Source organism: Phasianus colchicus, chromosome Z (genome assembly GCF_987193195.1).
Source record: "Phasianus colchicus chromosome Z, bPhaCol1.hap1.1, whole genome shotgun sequence".
Taxonomy (NCBI): Eukaryota; Metazoa; Chordata; class Aves; order Galliformes; family Phasianidae; genus Phasianus; species Phasianus colchicus.
Window position 1 is genome coordinate 43761270 of NC_143476.1, and position 16636 is coordinate 43777905.

Here is a 16636-nt window from a genome sequence, read left to right on the forward strand (position 1 = left end):
ATGGGTGACCCATGCTCAACTGGGGACAGATCGGTTGGTATTATTGACCAGGGTCTAGATGAACAACAGAGAATACAACTTAGTCCTTTGAAATACCTCAAGTTGAGTTACTTTAGGGTAAGAAACCATAGCACACAAGGTAGAGACTGAACATTTCAATTTTTACCCCATTTTCCTCATTTCCCTTGGACCTTACTGCAGCTTCATCATACTATTTTCTCTTTGGACCCACGATCTTCTCATCTTTTTTCATCCTCTCCTCTCAGCTACTCTCTCAGGCTCCTTACTCCTTCCACCATGCAGTTTCTTCCCCATCATTATCAACTTTCCCAGATCTCCTGGTTGGTCATGTGTGCATGCTGTAAAGGCAGAACAAGCTGAGTTTTTGACTTACGTTCTCTCAGAGCAGAGAGCAGTAGTTGAGCCAGAAATAAGGTTTTTCCCAACATCATTTTTTTTTCCTATCAATGACAACCCTCAGGCGTGTCAATTCCACCACATAGCCTGGTGACATCTGCAAACTTACTGAGGTGCACTGAATCCTATTGTCAATGTCATTGATGAAGATTCTGAGGAGCATTTGTCCCAGTACTGACCTCTGTCAGTGATGTCCAGTCACTGACCACTCTTTGTGTATAATTATTTAAAATTGTTTAATCTTTCTTTACACATCAGCTTTTTTAATTTGTATTTTTGTTCAGTAGAAAGAAGAAAAAGACCTGAAGAAAATAATAAGGCAATGGAAGAATGGTTGGAAAGGATGAGTTTACTCCTGGTTAAAAGGAAATGCTTTGAACATAAAAGCTTTACAGGCTAATTTTTTTTTTTTTTTTTTACAGAAGCTTTAGTCTGTAAATCTTGCAGTAAAAACTTTCTCATTTTTGTTTAGCCCCTTTACTGACTAATCATGTAAACCTGTTGATTGACTACAGGGAAACACTGAGGTAAAACTTCTCTAGCTCATCGTAGCCTAGCTCTGCTGTCTGAATCAGCTTAACGAAATCCCTCAAGATTGCACTCAGCTTGTTTAAGAAGTGAAATGTTTTCAGCACAAACCTGGCTGTACCACTTGTTAATTCTCCCTGGGATTCTCAGGTATCCTCACAATAACTACAGGGGGTTTTTTTGCACCAGTGGAGAACAGAAGATTCATTGCAGCTAATATGGCAGTATTTACCTTACATGTAGTTAGCCTGTAAACAGAGGAAATGTCTTTATGACAGTAAGGCTGGTTTTTCATTCCTTTCTCCTCAGTGTGGTATTGAAAATATTGGGTCTCTTAAATTCCCACACAACCCTGTTTGCTAAGATAACCAGAGCACCAGTACAGATAGCTTTGTCATATTATTATTACCATACAAAGAAATAAATTGCATGAACTGAGGACACCATATAAAAGCAAATATATTTTGCTGACTCTGATTCTCTGGAGGCCTAAATTTTGTCTGTCCATTCCCCCTGAAACACTGTGTAAGCGAGATCTATATTAGCTGGCAGATCTTTGCAGTAAGAACGGAAATGCTTGGTGATGTTTCTGAGTTTAGTTAAGCTAGTTGCATCTTAGTGGCATGGACAAAATGACCACCAAATTATGGAGTCCATTAGCAGAATACCAAGAGCTCATCATCTCCTGGTTTAATTCCTTTAAAAATAGTCCAGTTCACAGATCCCCCTAGACTGTCCTAGGGATTAATGCATGGTAATAGAGACAGCTGGGAGGGTATCTTCAAAAGCACATTCCTAATAAAACATAAATGTAAATGTAGACATATTAAGTACAAACCTTTACAGAAGGAAAAATAAAGTTTTAATAATAAAGCATTTTTTATTATAATTAAAATTTGATGTTTCTTTAGTTCGTTCCACAGATCTGAATTCATTCATGAGCTTATGTTTCACTGCATTTATTATCCCTCATCCACTTTACAAACAGAAATGGAGTGACAGATTAAATGACCTGCCCAAGGCCACAGTGTAGATCAGAAGCAAAATAGAATATAAAATTTTTCCCACTTTATCATGGCTTTTGCCAAAAACTTGAACCATACCCTTTCTTCTGAGGTTCAGGGAAAAACATAAAAAAGAATTTAGGACTGCATCTGTACATTATGGTATCACTAGCAACATATCCCTATGAACACCTTATTCAGTAGGAAGTAAATCTAGATGTAATATGAAAATATATGAGCACTGCTCTGAAAATAACGCCTCTTGTTTTATTATGTTGGCCCACATTGTCAGAGATGGATGTTGGTGGCATGGCAGTAGAGGCTGACCCTTCCCTTCAATATCTCATTCCATGTTGCTCCTGTGTGACTAATGGCAGCAGAGGGGCAGTCTGACAGAATGGCATCTGACACAGAAGTGTATATGAAGAGTGTGTCAATGAATTCTTCTGTGAGGAAAAAATTGCACCCACTGACATTCATTGATGTTGAACCCTTACAGAGATCAAACAGTGTATGTCAGCACAATAAGGTGCTGGATGGCACATGCCAGCAGTGTTGACAGTGATGTGAAAGACAAGCCATGTTCCAAATGGGCATGCAGAACAGTCACACCACAAAAAATGAAGAGCGTCTTAGCCAGCTCATCCATGCAAATGAGCAGATTATGACCAGGAAACTGTGAACAAGGCTTAATATTGGCTCCAATGCTTTGGAAATCATGGTGGTAATGTTGTAATACCCCAAAACAAAGCTAAAGGTGACAGTTTTCTGAGTCGCATCATTACCATTGACAAGATGTACTGTGACTGCTACAAGCTGGAGTCAAAACAGCAGTCCATGGAGTGGGGAAATGTGAATTTGCAATCTAAGAGAAAGTTCAAGATGCAGTCCTCAGTAGGTAAAGTGATGTGAATTGTCTTGTGGGATAGGAAAGGGGTGATCCTTCTGGATTTCCTGGAAACCATACAAACCATCAATTCTGACCTCTATACTGCAGTGCCACCTAAGCTGAAGGCTTGAACTTACAGAGGGAGGCCAGAGAAGAAGACAACTTTTCTCTTCCAATACAATAATGCCAGGCCCCATGCCTGTTTGAAGATCTTGGATAACATTGCCAGTCTTAGCTGGACTGTATTATTGCACCCACATCCATTTGGGCTGATGAAAGACAGACTGTGTGGGCAACATTTTCCTAGCAATGACACCATAATAGCAGCTGTGAAACAGTTGGTCTCCTCTGCCAGTACAGATTTTTATGAATGCTTCCTTTTGTTCGTCACTGGCAAGAACGCACAGCTAATGTAGTGACTAGGTTGAAAGATAATGTTTTGTAGCTGAGAATTTGCTCTATCAAATGGTGTTGAGGTGCTCTTTGTATTTCCTGTAGTTTCCATTGTACTAAATGTGAGGAATTACTTTCAGCACAACCTGCATATATCTTATTTCTGATCTGAAATCAGAATTTTAATTTTCTTTTTGAATTGATTCAGCTGAATTTCCAGTTGGGAAGATAATCTCAGACATCATAAAGATTTGTTCTATCTTTAATTACATCTTAAAATATCAGTGTGCTACTGAATCAAACTCTAAAATATACTGGCAATTATTTTCCCTAGTCAGTCAGCTATATTTTTACCTAGCCAATCAGCAACTCTAGTTAGAAGTTTTTTCCTTTCCACATTTTCAGTTTTTGCAGTCTGCAGTAGTAGAGTAGCAGTTTCTCTCTCATCCACTTCGAGTGTATTATTATAGAAAACCTGCAACTGAATAAATAAATGTATGAGGTTAGTCGATGCAATTTCAGGTTGAGGAAACAGCTGTGTATCCGATAGATGTTTTATAGAGAAGTATATAAAAAGAGTGGATGGGAGCAAGCATAGTGATTTGTGCTGGACAGGAAAGCTCCTTACACACCAGGAATGTGCCCTTTCACCATCATCTCTGTAAAAATCTTCAAATTATAGCCAGCTTCATTAGTATTAGTGATACCACACAATGTCTAGGACTAGTTGGGTAGCAGAATCCTTTTGTGCTGCCTTCTCTACAGTTACAGAGCAAGAAGTTTCTCCCATCAATCTAAAGAGCAGAAGACAAGAGAGGACTGAAGAACAGCAAAGAAACATACATAGATAGTGTGGAGGAATGTACAATGTGAGGAATGAGACAGATGTCCAACAACCTTTTATTAACTTTCTTGTGGGCATAATGAGGAAGGTCATCTCTACAGATGATAGACTTTAAAGAGGAAAATGAAGCAGAAATGATAATACTGGGACTCTGTTACAATCTGAAAGCTAACTGGAAGGCTGACACAGGACTACTGCTTTTGCCATCACAGGAAGCAAAATTTTTTTCCTGAAGAATAAAAGATGAAAAGCTTCTACTTTATGCATGTCCGAGAGAGATTTATTTTATTTTAGAAGCTAGGTCTCTGAATTGTTTTCTTCATTAACCATCCATTCTGTTATTTGCTGATGCATCTATCAATGACTTAAAAGGGGAATAATTTTTTTCCTACAATGACAGATATTGGGCAGATACTACCTAGAGATCTATGTGATATAGAGACAGCACAAAAGCTGAGCAGCAGCTCAGAGAGAAGATAAAGAATATTTTTTGAAATAATCTGGGGAGACTTGAACTGGAAGAAACAAGAAAAGGGAGTGAAACAAGCAGTGATAGTTATGCATTTGTCACAGGCACTAACATTTGGAAGTCTTACTGTGGTGAATAAACCAAAGAGAGGTTATAGCCACCTGCCACAGACTTCCACCCTTCAGCAGGAATCCCCAAACCAATCCACTCGGTTTTTCCAGATGAGCAGGAGCCCAAATAGAATCTATTGTCCATGGACTTATCTGGGCTGATATGAAGCCAAAGAGAAAGGAGCTCAGCACCCCACATGTGTAGGCCTTCTGTTCAGGCAACCAACCTCCTATGCTGCAACCACATAGAGCAGGACAATATGCATCCTGCACAAAGGAGCATTTTAATGTCATGCTTAATAACTACACGCATAGACTGCAGAGCTGTGGGTGCCCATTAGTACACTTATTTTTCAGATGAGGAGGTATTATTTTTTTTTGAGTTTAAGTTTAATAATATTATGCAATACATTACCTGAATTTCTTTAAGGGAAAAAAAAAAAATTAAAGCTGTATTTAGAAACTCTACTCTCTTTTCTCATTTACCTCCTGGATCTGTATATCTGTACTGACAAATCTTCCCATGATTCTTAATATGGCATGTAATAATTCCTTCCCATACCTGTAAAATTGAGATAAAGGTCCTTCCATCAGCATGTTAGAAAAATACTAGACTCCATCTCATTTAATAATACTCCAACTATTTATTAATCATTGGAAGTACCAATTAAGTGGAAGTTTTCAATTGTATACTCCCTGCCTATTAAAAGGGGGAGTACCATTAAAGTTCAGTTTAGACATTTGAGCAGAATTAAACAGACCAATTGCCCCTCATTTTCATTCCTGATATAATCTGCTCTTTTTTTCTCAACTATAATGAATAATTGACTTAAAAAGATAACTTTTATGAGCCCATAAAGTCAAATCCATATAGAAATGATAAGAACTATCAATTCTAAAATCTTGGCATTTCTGTTAGTGTCCTGAGGACAATGTATAAAGCTAACATCCAAGCTGGGTGGATTAGGACTTTAAATAGAAATTAATAGTATTAGTGGTCCTCAAATCCCTTCAAAATCTGTGTGTGTCAATCCACCATCTCTACGAAGAGAGTATGAGCTGCCTTTGGAAAAGAGGTTAGGACCTTACTTTTGCATTTTACACCTGTGCTTATGAAACACTACTGGATGAACCCATTTCTGGATTATATGGGTTTTCTATTTTCAGGGGATTTCCAAGCAATGTGTTTTTCTCCTGCTTATGGAACTGTCTGGCTGAACATCAAACAAAAACTAAAAAGATTCACCAGTTGCCCACAGGAAGCCTATACTACTTCACACTATATTACAGGCAACCTGGATAAAAAACATGGAAAAAACTCAAGTCAGTTTCATCTGTGAAGATCAAAGATATGCTCACAGCATGGAGGTAATTGTTCTGTTTCAGCACTTTCCTTCAAGTCTGTTCACTTTTAAAACTCTCAGTCACCCTCCTGACTTCCAGTTTTCCAACATCAATTAGCTGCTTTTACTGTTTCTGAAACTATTTGCCTATAGGGCCAGTGCACAGAGCAAGATGCTGTTGACCACAGGAACAGCATGATTCAGTAGGAGCACTTGCATGTGTTCACGTGACCAGCTTATACAAAGGAATATGTAAATGAATACATGATAGTCTAAACAGTGTTCTCCTCAAGGACATTGAAAGGCTATAATAATTACAGATCATAGGCTACCCCAACTACTCTAAATTTTTTCTTAGGTTCTCACGTTAAAGACTTCTCTTTTATCATCCTTTTAATCACACAATTGTCATGGAGTCTCAATCCCATAAACAGAATGCCCCAACACCAGCTAGTGGTAGTTGTCACTTGCTAGTCCTGACACTCAATGTTGAGATAAAGAAATTGTTGCTTATGTGCAGGTCAAAGTAATTGCTAATATTATTGTACTTCACCTACATGGCAAGTGGCTTTTCCTTTTTCCTTTTGCTATACTTAAATTGCTCATGTTCTGCTCAAGCTTAATTATATTGATTGCAAGTGTATATAATTACACTAAAATCTACTGAATGTAGTCTATGGACTGCTGCCATTCTATCATTCAATTTCAAAAGAACACTTGTGCTATGACAGCCAACAATCACAGCCATGCACTCTTCTTCTTTTCCAGATGAGTAAAAGAACAAGTTTATTTCTATTCTAAAAGTTTGTTCTGTTTGAGTGAAATGCTGCCTGCAAAAAGTGGGAAACTATATATTGCACAGTAGCTGTCATAGAGATACATAAGTAATGCCTTCTCTTACATCATGATTACTAATTTCCCACACCACTTGTCACAAAGCACATCTTAAAGTGTACTGCAAGAGCCAGATTTTTATCTTTCATTATCTCACAACTGGGATTTTTGGGAAAGCTTCCCATTTAAGTAGGTAAGTAAGGATCAGACTTTCCAGAAAGTTTAATACAGGGATAGTCATGAGTAGACTAATTTCAAAGCATTCTGTAATTGACATGATGATGACTGTGGTCTGTGTACTTAAGAAACAACATTAATCATTACAAACTATGTTGTCTCTGGAAGGAAAATTTGCACCTGGAGCAAAAGAAACACAGAAATAAAAAGAAATCATAACAGGTTGGTTACCATACCTTTCACTTAAAAGTGACCAATTTTTTGTAACAAATTCCCAGGCTATACGGTGCCCATTATCTTTAGACACTACATATTCAAGGATGTTTGCTGTACAGTTGGAAGAAAACTGTGTATCACTGAGCCAATAGTGCAAGGATCTGTTAGAAAAAAAGTTAATATTACTTTCTGTTTAACAGCCATAATCTGGAATTACATATCAGTTCAGGAAGATTTCTGTCTACCCAAATTCTGAAATGTTGACAGTTACACCAAAATTGGGGTCATTCAGAGCTGTGTACTCTGCTTGTATTTTGTTCTTATGTTGGTGAAATTCCCTGTTCTTGCCCACTTGCTCTCCACTTCTCAGTAAAATCAGTGTGTAGCACAACAGGAGATATTTGCTTTTTTGTATATCTTACAGAAGGACTCGGGACAACCCCTCTAATCAGATAACCTCATGGAAAGGGAAACTGCTCCCAAGACTCTGGAGAAAATTCCAAATAGACAGAGCCTGGAGAATGAGCTAGAAGTGTGAAATGCAGTTACATAGAAGGATTCTGTTTCAGTAATAAGGTATCTAAGGTGCTCTCAAGTAGGCTAAGTCATGATTTCATAAACATTTAACTACCTGACACTAACATCAATGAGAGTGGGTGCCTGGATATCTTGAAAAAGTAAATAAATAACTTTCTTTTTGTTGTATAACTTTACAGTCTCCTGCTTTCTATTGGCGCTGTTGAAAAAGATATTTGTCAGAGTATTACAAGCAGCCAGTTGGTAGAGCAGATGAGCTGGGTTTCTTCCATTTGCATGCCACGAATATGCTTAACCAAATGGACAAACTATACTGAGAACAACACAGTTTAAGATTCCTCAGCCTAAAAGATTTTCAGGTTGAAGTTTAGAAAAAGAGATTGTTTTGTCAACAACTACTGCGTACAGAGGAAAGAGATCATCAAAACTTCCTGAGCTGCTGTCTTCTTTTGATATAACTTACAGCTTTACAAGGACCAGTGCTAGCCTGTGTCAATAACAAAATCACCAAAGGACCACAGGTCAGGTAGAAAATCAGCATAGCTCTGCTCAGACATGTCTTCTCAATCCAACTGGCTGTGTTTTCAGCCTTATCTGTTCTTCCTACTCAACCATCACAAGGTGGCTGGCAGGAGAAACAACTCAGCTACTTTCAGAGCATTAGACTCATCGTATTTATGCCAGTGGTTGGATCATCATTCTTTAGACTATCACTGGCAAACTTCTGTCCTCAGAGATATTCTTTGGGTAATGTGGGCATGACAAAATAGAGAACTCATCTTCAATATCTTTTTGCTGACAAAATGAAAAGATCTTGTGAGGATGTCAGTGAAAGATAATAAATATGATATTCCAAACTGGAAATTTAAATATGATTTCTCCTTGTCAGTCTGTCAAAGAACAAACAGCTTACTAGTAAGTCTATTTTCATTTTTGTCCTTCACCTAGGAATGAGTGATCTCACTTCTACAAAGGGCTAAATAGGCTATGAGATTTTAGCCTAGGAAGGCAATCGGAGATATGGGAAGACAATATAAAATCATAAGTAGTGGGGAAAAATATCAGGGAGAATTATGATAGCACTGTTTCTTACAATGCAGAGCGTATGGGCAGCCAGTAGATTCAAAGTTGAAAAAAATGACAGGAAACAAACCTAAAGGGAACGAGGTTTCATACAAAATGCAATTACGGGATTGGTTACCAGACTGCTATAACACCTGAAGGTATACTTTCACTTCAGAAGGGGAATTATATTGACAGGTCCACTGGTGGTGTTAGACATGACATGCTAGTTACCAGCTCAAGAAGTCCTTTTCTCAGTCAATAACAACATGTAAGTTGTTATATCAGCAAAAGGATCATGTATGTTTGCACTGTTTATCATATTTTTTCCATAAGAAAATTCATAAGATTCTACCACTGGTATATCAGATGTGTGGTTCTGTGGCAGGCAAACTTCTGACAGGTTTGTATGGTGCAGTACCCCAGAGACATGCTTCAATCAAGAGCACCTGTGAAGTAACCACGATTCTTTGGCACAGCTCATGGCAGAGAGGAGGATGTCTTTATCTTCTGTTGTGGAGTCATTAAGTTTATACATTTCCCATGCAAAATCCCATTCTTTATCACTTCCCACTGCAACGCCATAGCAACAGACGGTTCTTCTAATTAAAAATGGAATTCTGTGAAGCAAATATAATTAGAAGGTACTGTATTGTTATAAAGTGATAACAAGAAAATGTTTATTTTCAGTTGAAGGATGCCACTCTATCATCATTCTACAAAATAGCAACCTAAATAAAACTGCTAATTTTGATTACAGTTTAAGCATTAACAAAACATGCAGCTTTAAGGCAAAAAAACACTTTTTTAAAAAACAGTTGGGTCAAGCCAGTTTGTGTATAGGCAATCAACGCTACTCTTGCACATTGCAGCACGGTACAGCAATCACACCATTAAAGAGGGTGTAACTGCATATAAGCATCATCCCAGACAAGATTTTCTTCAGTGATACATCTCTAAGAAGAAAGACTTGGGCAACACAAACAAAAGCTGAAGTGACATTTCTCCATGCAACAAGCACTCTTCTATTACTTACTTTCCTCAACACAGCAGTGTCTTTCATAACAGAAAATAAATGCAATCACTGTCCATGTAATACAACACTTCATGTGCAAAGGCTGAACAGAAAGCTTCTCCTGTGGCAATGACATGCCACTAACATTAAAACATTAGCAATTCTAGTATTAGCAATTTATCTACTACTCTGTATTGCAAGCTATCTGAAAATAGCTCAAATTAATGGTAAGGTGGACAAATTCCCCATGGCAGCAGGATGGATCTCAATGCTACAAAACAAGCATTTAACTTCTCCATTGCATGCTGTTAATCTGCATAGAATTACTTAAGTAAGATTGAGATGGTAAGGGTGTAAAAGTTATCTTACACCAGAAGATAGAAAAGCAACCAACTTTCTGGTCATAGAAGTCTTTCTTCAAATTTAAAAATAATTTGAGAAAAATTCCTAGTTTCACTAGGCCATTCTAGAAAGAATGAGGTCAATACCAGCAGAAATGGGGTCAATACTGAAGTAAATACTAGTCAGATGAAAGACTAGAGGACAAAAACATCCAAAGGGGAAGGGACTATAATAGTCTAGTAGGAGTTTTGGATAACAGACGGTAAGGGAACTCTTATGTCACAGCTTGAACTGGTGAAGGTGTGGCTGGCAAAAGAAGCACAGGTGCAAGCAATTCACTGGGTCCACCCCTCCATGGGCTCATTTAAGGGCTAGCCTCTGGCAGGTGAATGTCTCTTGGAAGAAGGCTGTTTCCTGATAGTGTTTTGTAGCTAGAGGTTCTATTGTCAATTGGGTGAGTTAACTTTTTCCTATCTATGATTACTGACATTCCCAATGATGCTTTGTCTGGTACTGCAAAGAATTTATCAGAAGCAATTTCACTGCTTCTGAGGACTGATGCAGACATCACTTTTAAGAACTGTAAAAGTAAGCAGCACGGACTTTAACTGTCCTGGTGGGTATTGGAGATTTCATAGACTCAAGGATGGCTTGGGTTGGAACAGACCTCATCAGATCATTTAGTTCCAACCCCTGTACCATAGGCAGGATTGCTACCCTCTAAATCAGGCTGCCCAGAGGCTCATCCAACCTGGCCTTGAACTATTCCAGGGACAGGGCACCTACACTTTCTCCAGGCAGCAGTGCCAGTGCCTCACCGCCTTCTCAGTGAATATTTCCCCAACATTTAATCTGAAATTCCTTTCTTCTTGGTCAAAACCATTCCCCCTTATCCTATTAATATCTACCCATGTAAAAAGTGGAATTCTATCCTGATTTCACTGCATAATAGAAAGCATTGGAATGTTTGGTATGGATATAAAACTTACAAATATAAAATTACAAAGAAATTACTTGGATTTATTTATTTGGGTATGTTTTGAAGAATAGGGAGTTTCCCACCAACAATGATGCTGGCTGAAACTGAGTATTTATGCTAAGGTAAGGGATATTTCTGCAAGGAAATCTTCTAGGAGAAATCTTATTTGAGTTACAGAGGCAAGCAATTTTTTTTTTTTTGAGAATCATTTTGTAATCTTGAAGGAAGAAGCCTCATAAGGCACATGTATGATGTGTAGGGTATGCAGTTAGTATAACTCAACATTTCAAGATGTGTTATGAAAGCAGCCTTGCCTAAAATGTGGCTTTTCTTATATAGTCTTAATAGTTTCAAGAAGACATTGGTTACTGGGTATAGAAGTCTACATTTCTTTTGGCTGTGGCTCTGATGTTGAGCAATGAAGGCAGGCTGTACAGGCAGCATACTATGGGATAGTGGTCTACTGGCTGGTGACAACTATGGTGGACCTGAAGTGGTCTATGTTGTCCTGTTCATGGAGCTTGGGGTTATGCTAATTGAAGTGCTGAGCTTATTAATTTCATAGTGTTTTTTTACTTGGAAGTAGTCATGTAGCTTGAGAATTCTACCAGGATTCTGTCATGTGAACCTTCAGGAAGATGCGAAAAAAAAACAACCTCCTGAAAAGAATGGTGCTATACCACTTTCCTGGAGTCAGTGCAGAAGTGTCATAATCATTTCATAAACTTTGATGGCAACAGAATTTCATAGTTACCTTTAGGATGTAACTGAAATGTACAGGAACACTATCCCTCTCTCCAGACTCATTTCTTTCTTTCAAAAGAGAAAGATGAGCCAGTAACCCAAAATCACTTAGCCAGCTCCATTTCACTCCTATAAGCAAAAAAAAAAAAAAAAAAAAAAAAAAGCTAAACTGAGAGACTGAATGGGAGTCATGGCTCTTGAGACACAATTTTCACAGAAGTGAAAATTATACACCATAACAAGTCCAATGATGTTCTGGGAAGTCAGAAACTGGCTGGAAATTCTCAGATGAAAGATGATCACCTTATCTGAAAGGAAGAATTCCATATATGGAATATATGCCTTCCATATATTTGGAGAATCCTACTGGGTATGGTAACACACTTGGTGCTCACCTGTGATGAAGCAACTATCATATGCCTTTAGGAGTTCTGATTTCAAAATGGAGAACATAAGACCACCTAAAGGGATCCTTCTATGAAGTCTGCTGTGTCCTTTTCCTACCCACTGTATGTAAAAGCTCCTCCTTAACTGAAAAGGAACTGTTTCTTTTATTTGAAACCTAATAAGTTGTCTCCTTCATGTGTTTTTTTTTTCTCATTAAAATGTGGTTTGTTTCTTTCACTTCATAAAACTACTGTTGTTTTTTTCTCTATGCTTATAAACATGTAAAGTTCTGTAAAGCATCTTCAAACTTATCTCAGTGTCATGAAGGATAGCAAAATTAATCTTCTCAATTTAACTTAAAAGTAGATAAGCTAATATTTCACAGACTCTTCAGCTCCTGAACTCAGATAAGGTGCACAGAATTCCACGAGGAAAAAGATTTAAAATACTCTTAATGAAGGAGGTATTTTGCATTGATTTCCACATAGCATTCCTTCCCTTATTGTGGGATAGTAGGAAAATCCTCTCTGAAACACAACAGGAGTGTTTAGTCTAATTAAATTTTTTGCTCTATCACCAAAGTACAGCGTTTTAAATCTTCTTTAAAATGAGATGATTACTAAATCACTACTACCAAATTATAAACACAAGCACATAGCCAGTCACATTGCAGCAGACATAGGAGTAAGACAAAATATTAGCCTCTTTGCAACTATAATAAAGAAAAATAATAAATAAACTTTAAATATTCACTCACCCAGGCCAATATTATATGGCTATAGCATAGAAAGAAAGAAAAAAAAAATAAAAACATCAGAAGAGAGAGGGAGGAAAGGAATAAGGATTTCTATACATTGTAAGATTCCTTTAACAATGCAATATGTTAATACAGAATATCTGATGCTAGTAAAGCCCGACTTCATTCTCACAGACCAGAAACCTAGCCACTAGGCTCCAGGATCTGTATGAGAACTGACAGCCTTTCCCAGCTCCTGTTCATGCAAATGCAGAACGTGAATGACATTCACCATGGGGTTCATGTCAGTGCCATACCAACACTGCTTCACTCTGTTCTATTTAGGGAAGCCTAGAACTTGAGTCAGTACATGTGATGCCCCCAAGGCTGAGGTATGGCAAAGGGGTTGGACAATATGGTATATTAGTCTCAACCTGAGTTTCATCTGCTCTGTGGCTAAGCAGATCTTGGTCTTCGTGGAAAAAATATGCATCCTTCAGCAATAATTTTGAAATCAACATAAAGCTGAAATTTGCAGGAGATATGGAACTTTGCATTTATTATTTTTCTTTTGAGATTTTGTTGTTGCTTTGCTTAAATTCTGTAGGCCTGGGGAGAACCTGCCCCTGTAAAAGCCCCTCAATACCCACATCCCCCGCACATGCACATCTCTCAGAGAACATTATAGTTCTTACTTGTACTCAGGGTTGTCCATCCACTTGGTGTACAGTTCAGATGACAGATCTAAACAGTCTTGGAGACCCAGCCAGCATGCTGTTGCAAAAAATTTTTCCAAATACACTCTTGAAGGAAAGCCAAAATAGCAAGAGTAAAAGATGTGTATTCCACATTTGAAGTACTCAAAATGTGCTTGACCCCAGTTTCTGCACATTGTGCTGTTAACTGGGGAGAACCTCTACAGAAGCACTTGAGTTTTAATAAAAGTTGAAAAATTAAGTTGCCAAAAATGGCCTCCTGACATCAGTATTCCTGGATGTCAGCGAGGCTATCTACATACTGTAATTTTTATTAGGTTTCTGCATTTTTTATAGTGCTGTTGCTTTGGATGCACCTCGTCTCAACCATTCTAACAGGATGTGGCTTTACAAAATGAATTATTTTAAAGCTCTAGTGATTGATGCATACAGCTCATCTGAACCATTGCTATAAGTTTTTCCCTAATGAGCAGCAATTTGTTAAACCTATTCTCCAAAAAACAAGCGCATATTATTAAAGGATCATCTCTTACCCTCACTAAATATGCTGACAATATCCCAAACAATCCTGACATACTGCATTTTCATTGCAATATCATCACAAATAAGTAACACATTTATAGATCAGTGAGAACAACAATTCTGTTACACCCAAATTAAGTAGACCATTTTCCTATATCTTGCATTTAAATTTGCGAAGACAAACTACTACAGTGTGTCAGTTATCAAAGCTTTGAGAAAAGCAGAATACTTACTGAGCAAAATAGTCACCTTCCAAAGCATCAACATTTTTACGAATAAAACCTGCATAATAATGGTATATTGGCAACATTCTCTTTAAAAGGTATTTCTTTTAAAAGAAGGGAAAGAAAAATTATTTTCATTTAAATGCATGCTTTTATTATACTATGTTTTTCTTTACTTACTCATATTCCTATCAATTCATTACTATTACTTTCTTGACAATAAAGAACATTAAAATGAAACATATAAAATAAATAACATGAAATTCAATGCACTTACGCTATTCTAATGGGGAAATTACTTATGTCACATTGTTAACACATCTAAGCTGACAAAAGAAAATAAATGCTCCTTCTCAGTGAAAAGACAGAAAAAACAAGTTCCCAAAAGAAAAAATATTTTTCCCACATATTTTGAACAAACTTGTACTGAGAATATAAGAGAATTACTACTTTGAGATTGCTACTATAAAAAAAAAAAAGTAGAGTGAAATAGAAGTAAAAAAAAAAAAGAAAATATAATCTCTTAAATATGGAATAAGACAATCTCATACACTACTCAAGACAGTTCCTTCTTTCTCATCATATAGCTTTTTCTGAACTTGTTTTATAGAAAGAACTAAAATGAAGGTTAATACTAAGAATGCAAACAAATTCCTGCTTTACAGTAAGAACTGCTCACAAAGCAATGATATTTATAATTCACTAGCACATATAAACAAGTACCTCCTATTTAAAGAAGTTGGCAAAATCATGCAAATGCATTTATACAAGATATTACCCATCATGTTTGTACTTTCATGAGAATTTAGAAAGCATCCCTTTTAGTCACTGTTATTTAAATGGACTAGTATCTTTCCCAACTAACAAAAGAAGTTGATACCTTCAAAAGTGGGTATACTTCATAGTTTTTCAGAGTACTTTCCACATTGTCAGGCACTAGATTTACCAATACCACATTCCATACAAAGAGTTCATTTTCTCTGGCAAGGTACTTTGTTAGTTCAAGTGCAGCTTCAATCTCAATATATCCAGACCTATTTGAAGACAAAAACCATTCATATTTGAACATGCTTATTCACATTAACTATCTACCATGAATATCCATTTATTTATGATGATAAAACATACAGATACAGGGTGGGAAAAAAAGGCACTGTAATACTGAAATAAATGTCAAACTATGGCATGTCATTTAAAAGCTGAATTTTTTAATGAATACATTGAACCATAGTGCCTAGTAATGGGGTAATTATGGCAGTATGTATTCTGGCAGTGTCTGCAACATAAGGAATAGCAAATTTCCAGCATGCGTCAGCCTCACTCAAAGAGTGTTTTCATTTATAATACACTTGTCTTTTTATTGGCAAAGAAGACATTTTTAATACACGTTCTTTCATGGGATAAACATTACTATAAAAATGAAACTGTTTAAACCACATGCACACTACCCTAGAGATTAGCAACTTCAGCATGGCACTTCCATGCCTCAGCAGGGAGCCAGCATGGATTGCATTCTTTCCCCGAAAAAGCCAATTCACACCTCACTCCTCCAGAACAGAAAACTCCAGAATAGAAACACTGCTAGCATTTTGACCTCCTGCTCTTGGAACCACCTCTGCAGGCTTTGGAGTGTGCTTCAGCCACCTGTTCCCTGAGCTCCCAAATCCCAGGTGCCTGATGCTTTGGACATCTCTGTTATGACTATGACACACATCTATTTATTTCATCTTTAGCACCCCACAGCACTGCTGAGCTCACCAGCAGCACAGTCCCACAGCTTTTAAATGTGAACCTCCTCTGAGAACTGCCTTGCTTTCAAAAGGAGGGGAGACTGACAGGAAAACTAACAGAACACCAAGTTATTTTTAACGAAGTGATTTTCTACTGAACTGCAGCACCCACACCAAAAGTATCTTGTGGTCTTCTTCTGCCAAGATGTGAATGACCAACTGATCCATCCATGGGGGTGATGAGAGAGGTGTTATGAGTCATGCAGGAGAGCATAGCCGAGGCTCTCCAGAGTAAATGTAGGAAAATTCATTACCTTCATTTAGAAGTTATTTTCCCTTACAACAAATTTAGGTTAGTCTTCATAGCACTCATGACAGTTCGTCTACTTAAAGTATTTGCTAAGAGAAGGTACAAACT

At 37.4% G+C, this 16636-nt stretch overlaps 1 protein-coding gene across 1 annotated transcript in view; it reads right to left on the minus strand.

Moving 5' to 3' along the window:
* Window positions 1–1865: 1865 nt before the first annotated feature.
* LVRN (laeverin) overlaps window positions 1866–16636 on the minus strand; it is a 35109-nt gene continuing 20338 nt past the window's right edge. Inside the window, exons 14-20 of the mRNA XM_031604799.2 lie at window positions 15369–15522; window positions 14498–14592; window positions 13722–13829; window positions 9273–9443; window positions 7245–7385; window positions 5141–5216; window positions 1866–3712 (exon numbers count right to left, since the gene is read on the minus strand). Of these exons, the coding sequence (XP_031460659.2) occupies window positions 3566–3712; window positions 5141–5216; window positions 7245–7385; window positions 9273–9443; window positions 13722–13829; window positions 14498–14592; window positions 15369–15522 (892 nt within the window). The 3' untranslated portion in view covers window positions 1866–3565. The remainder of the gene's footprint in view (window positions 3713–5140; window positions 5217–7244; window positions 7386–9272; window positions 9444–13721; window positions 13830–14497; window positions 14593–15368; window positions 15523–16636) is intronic.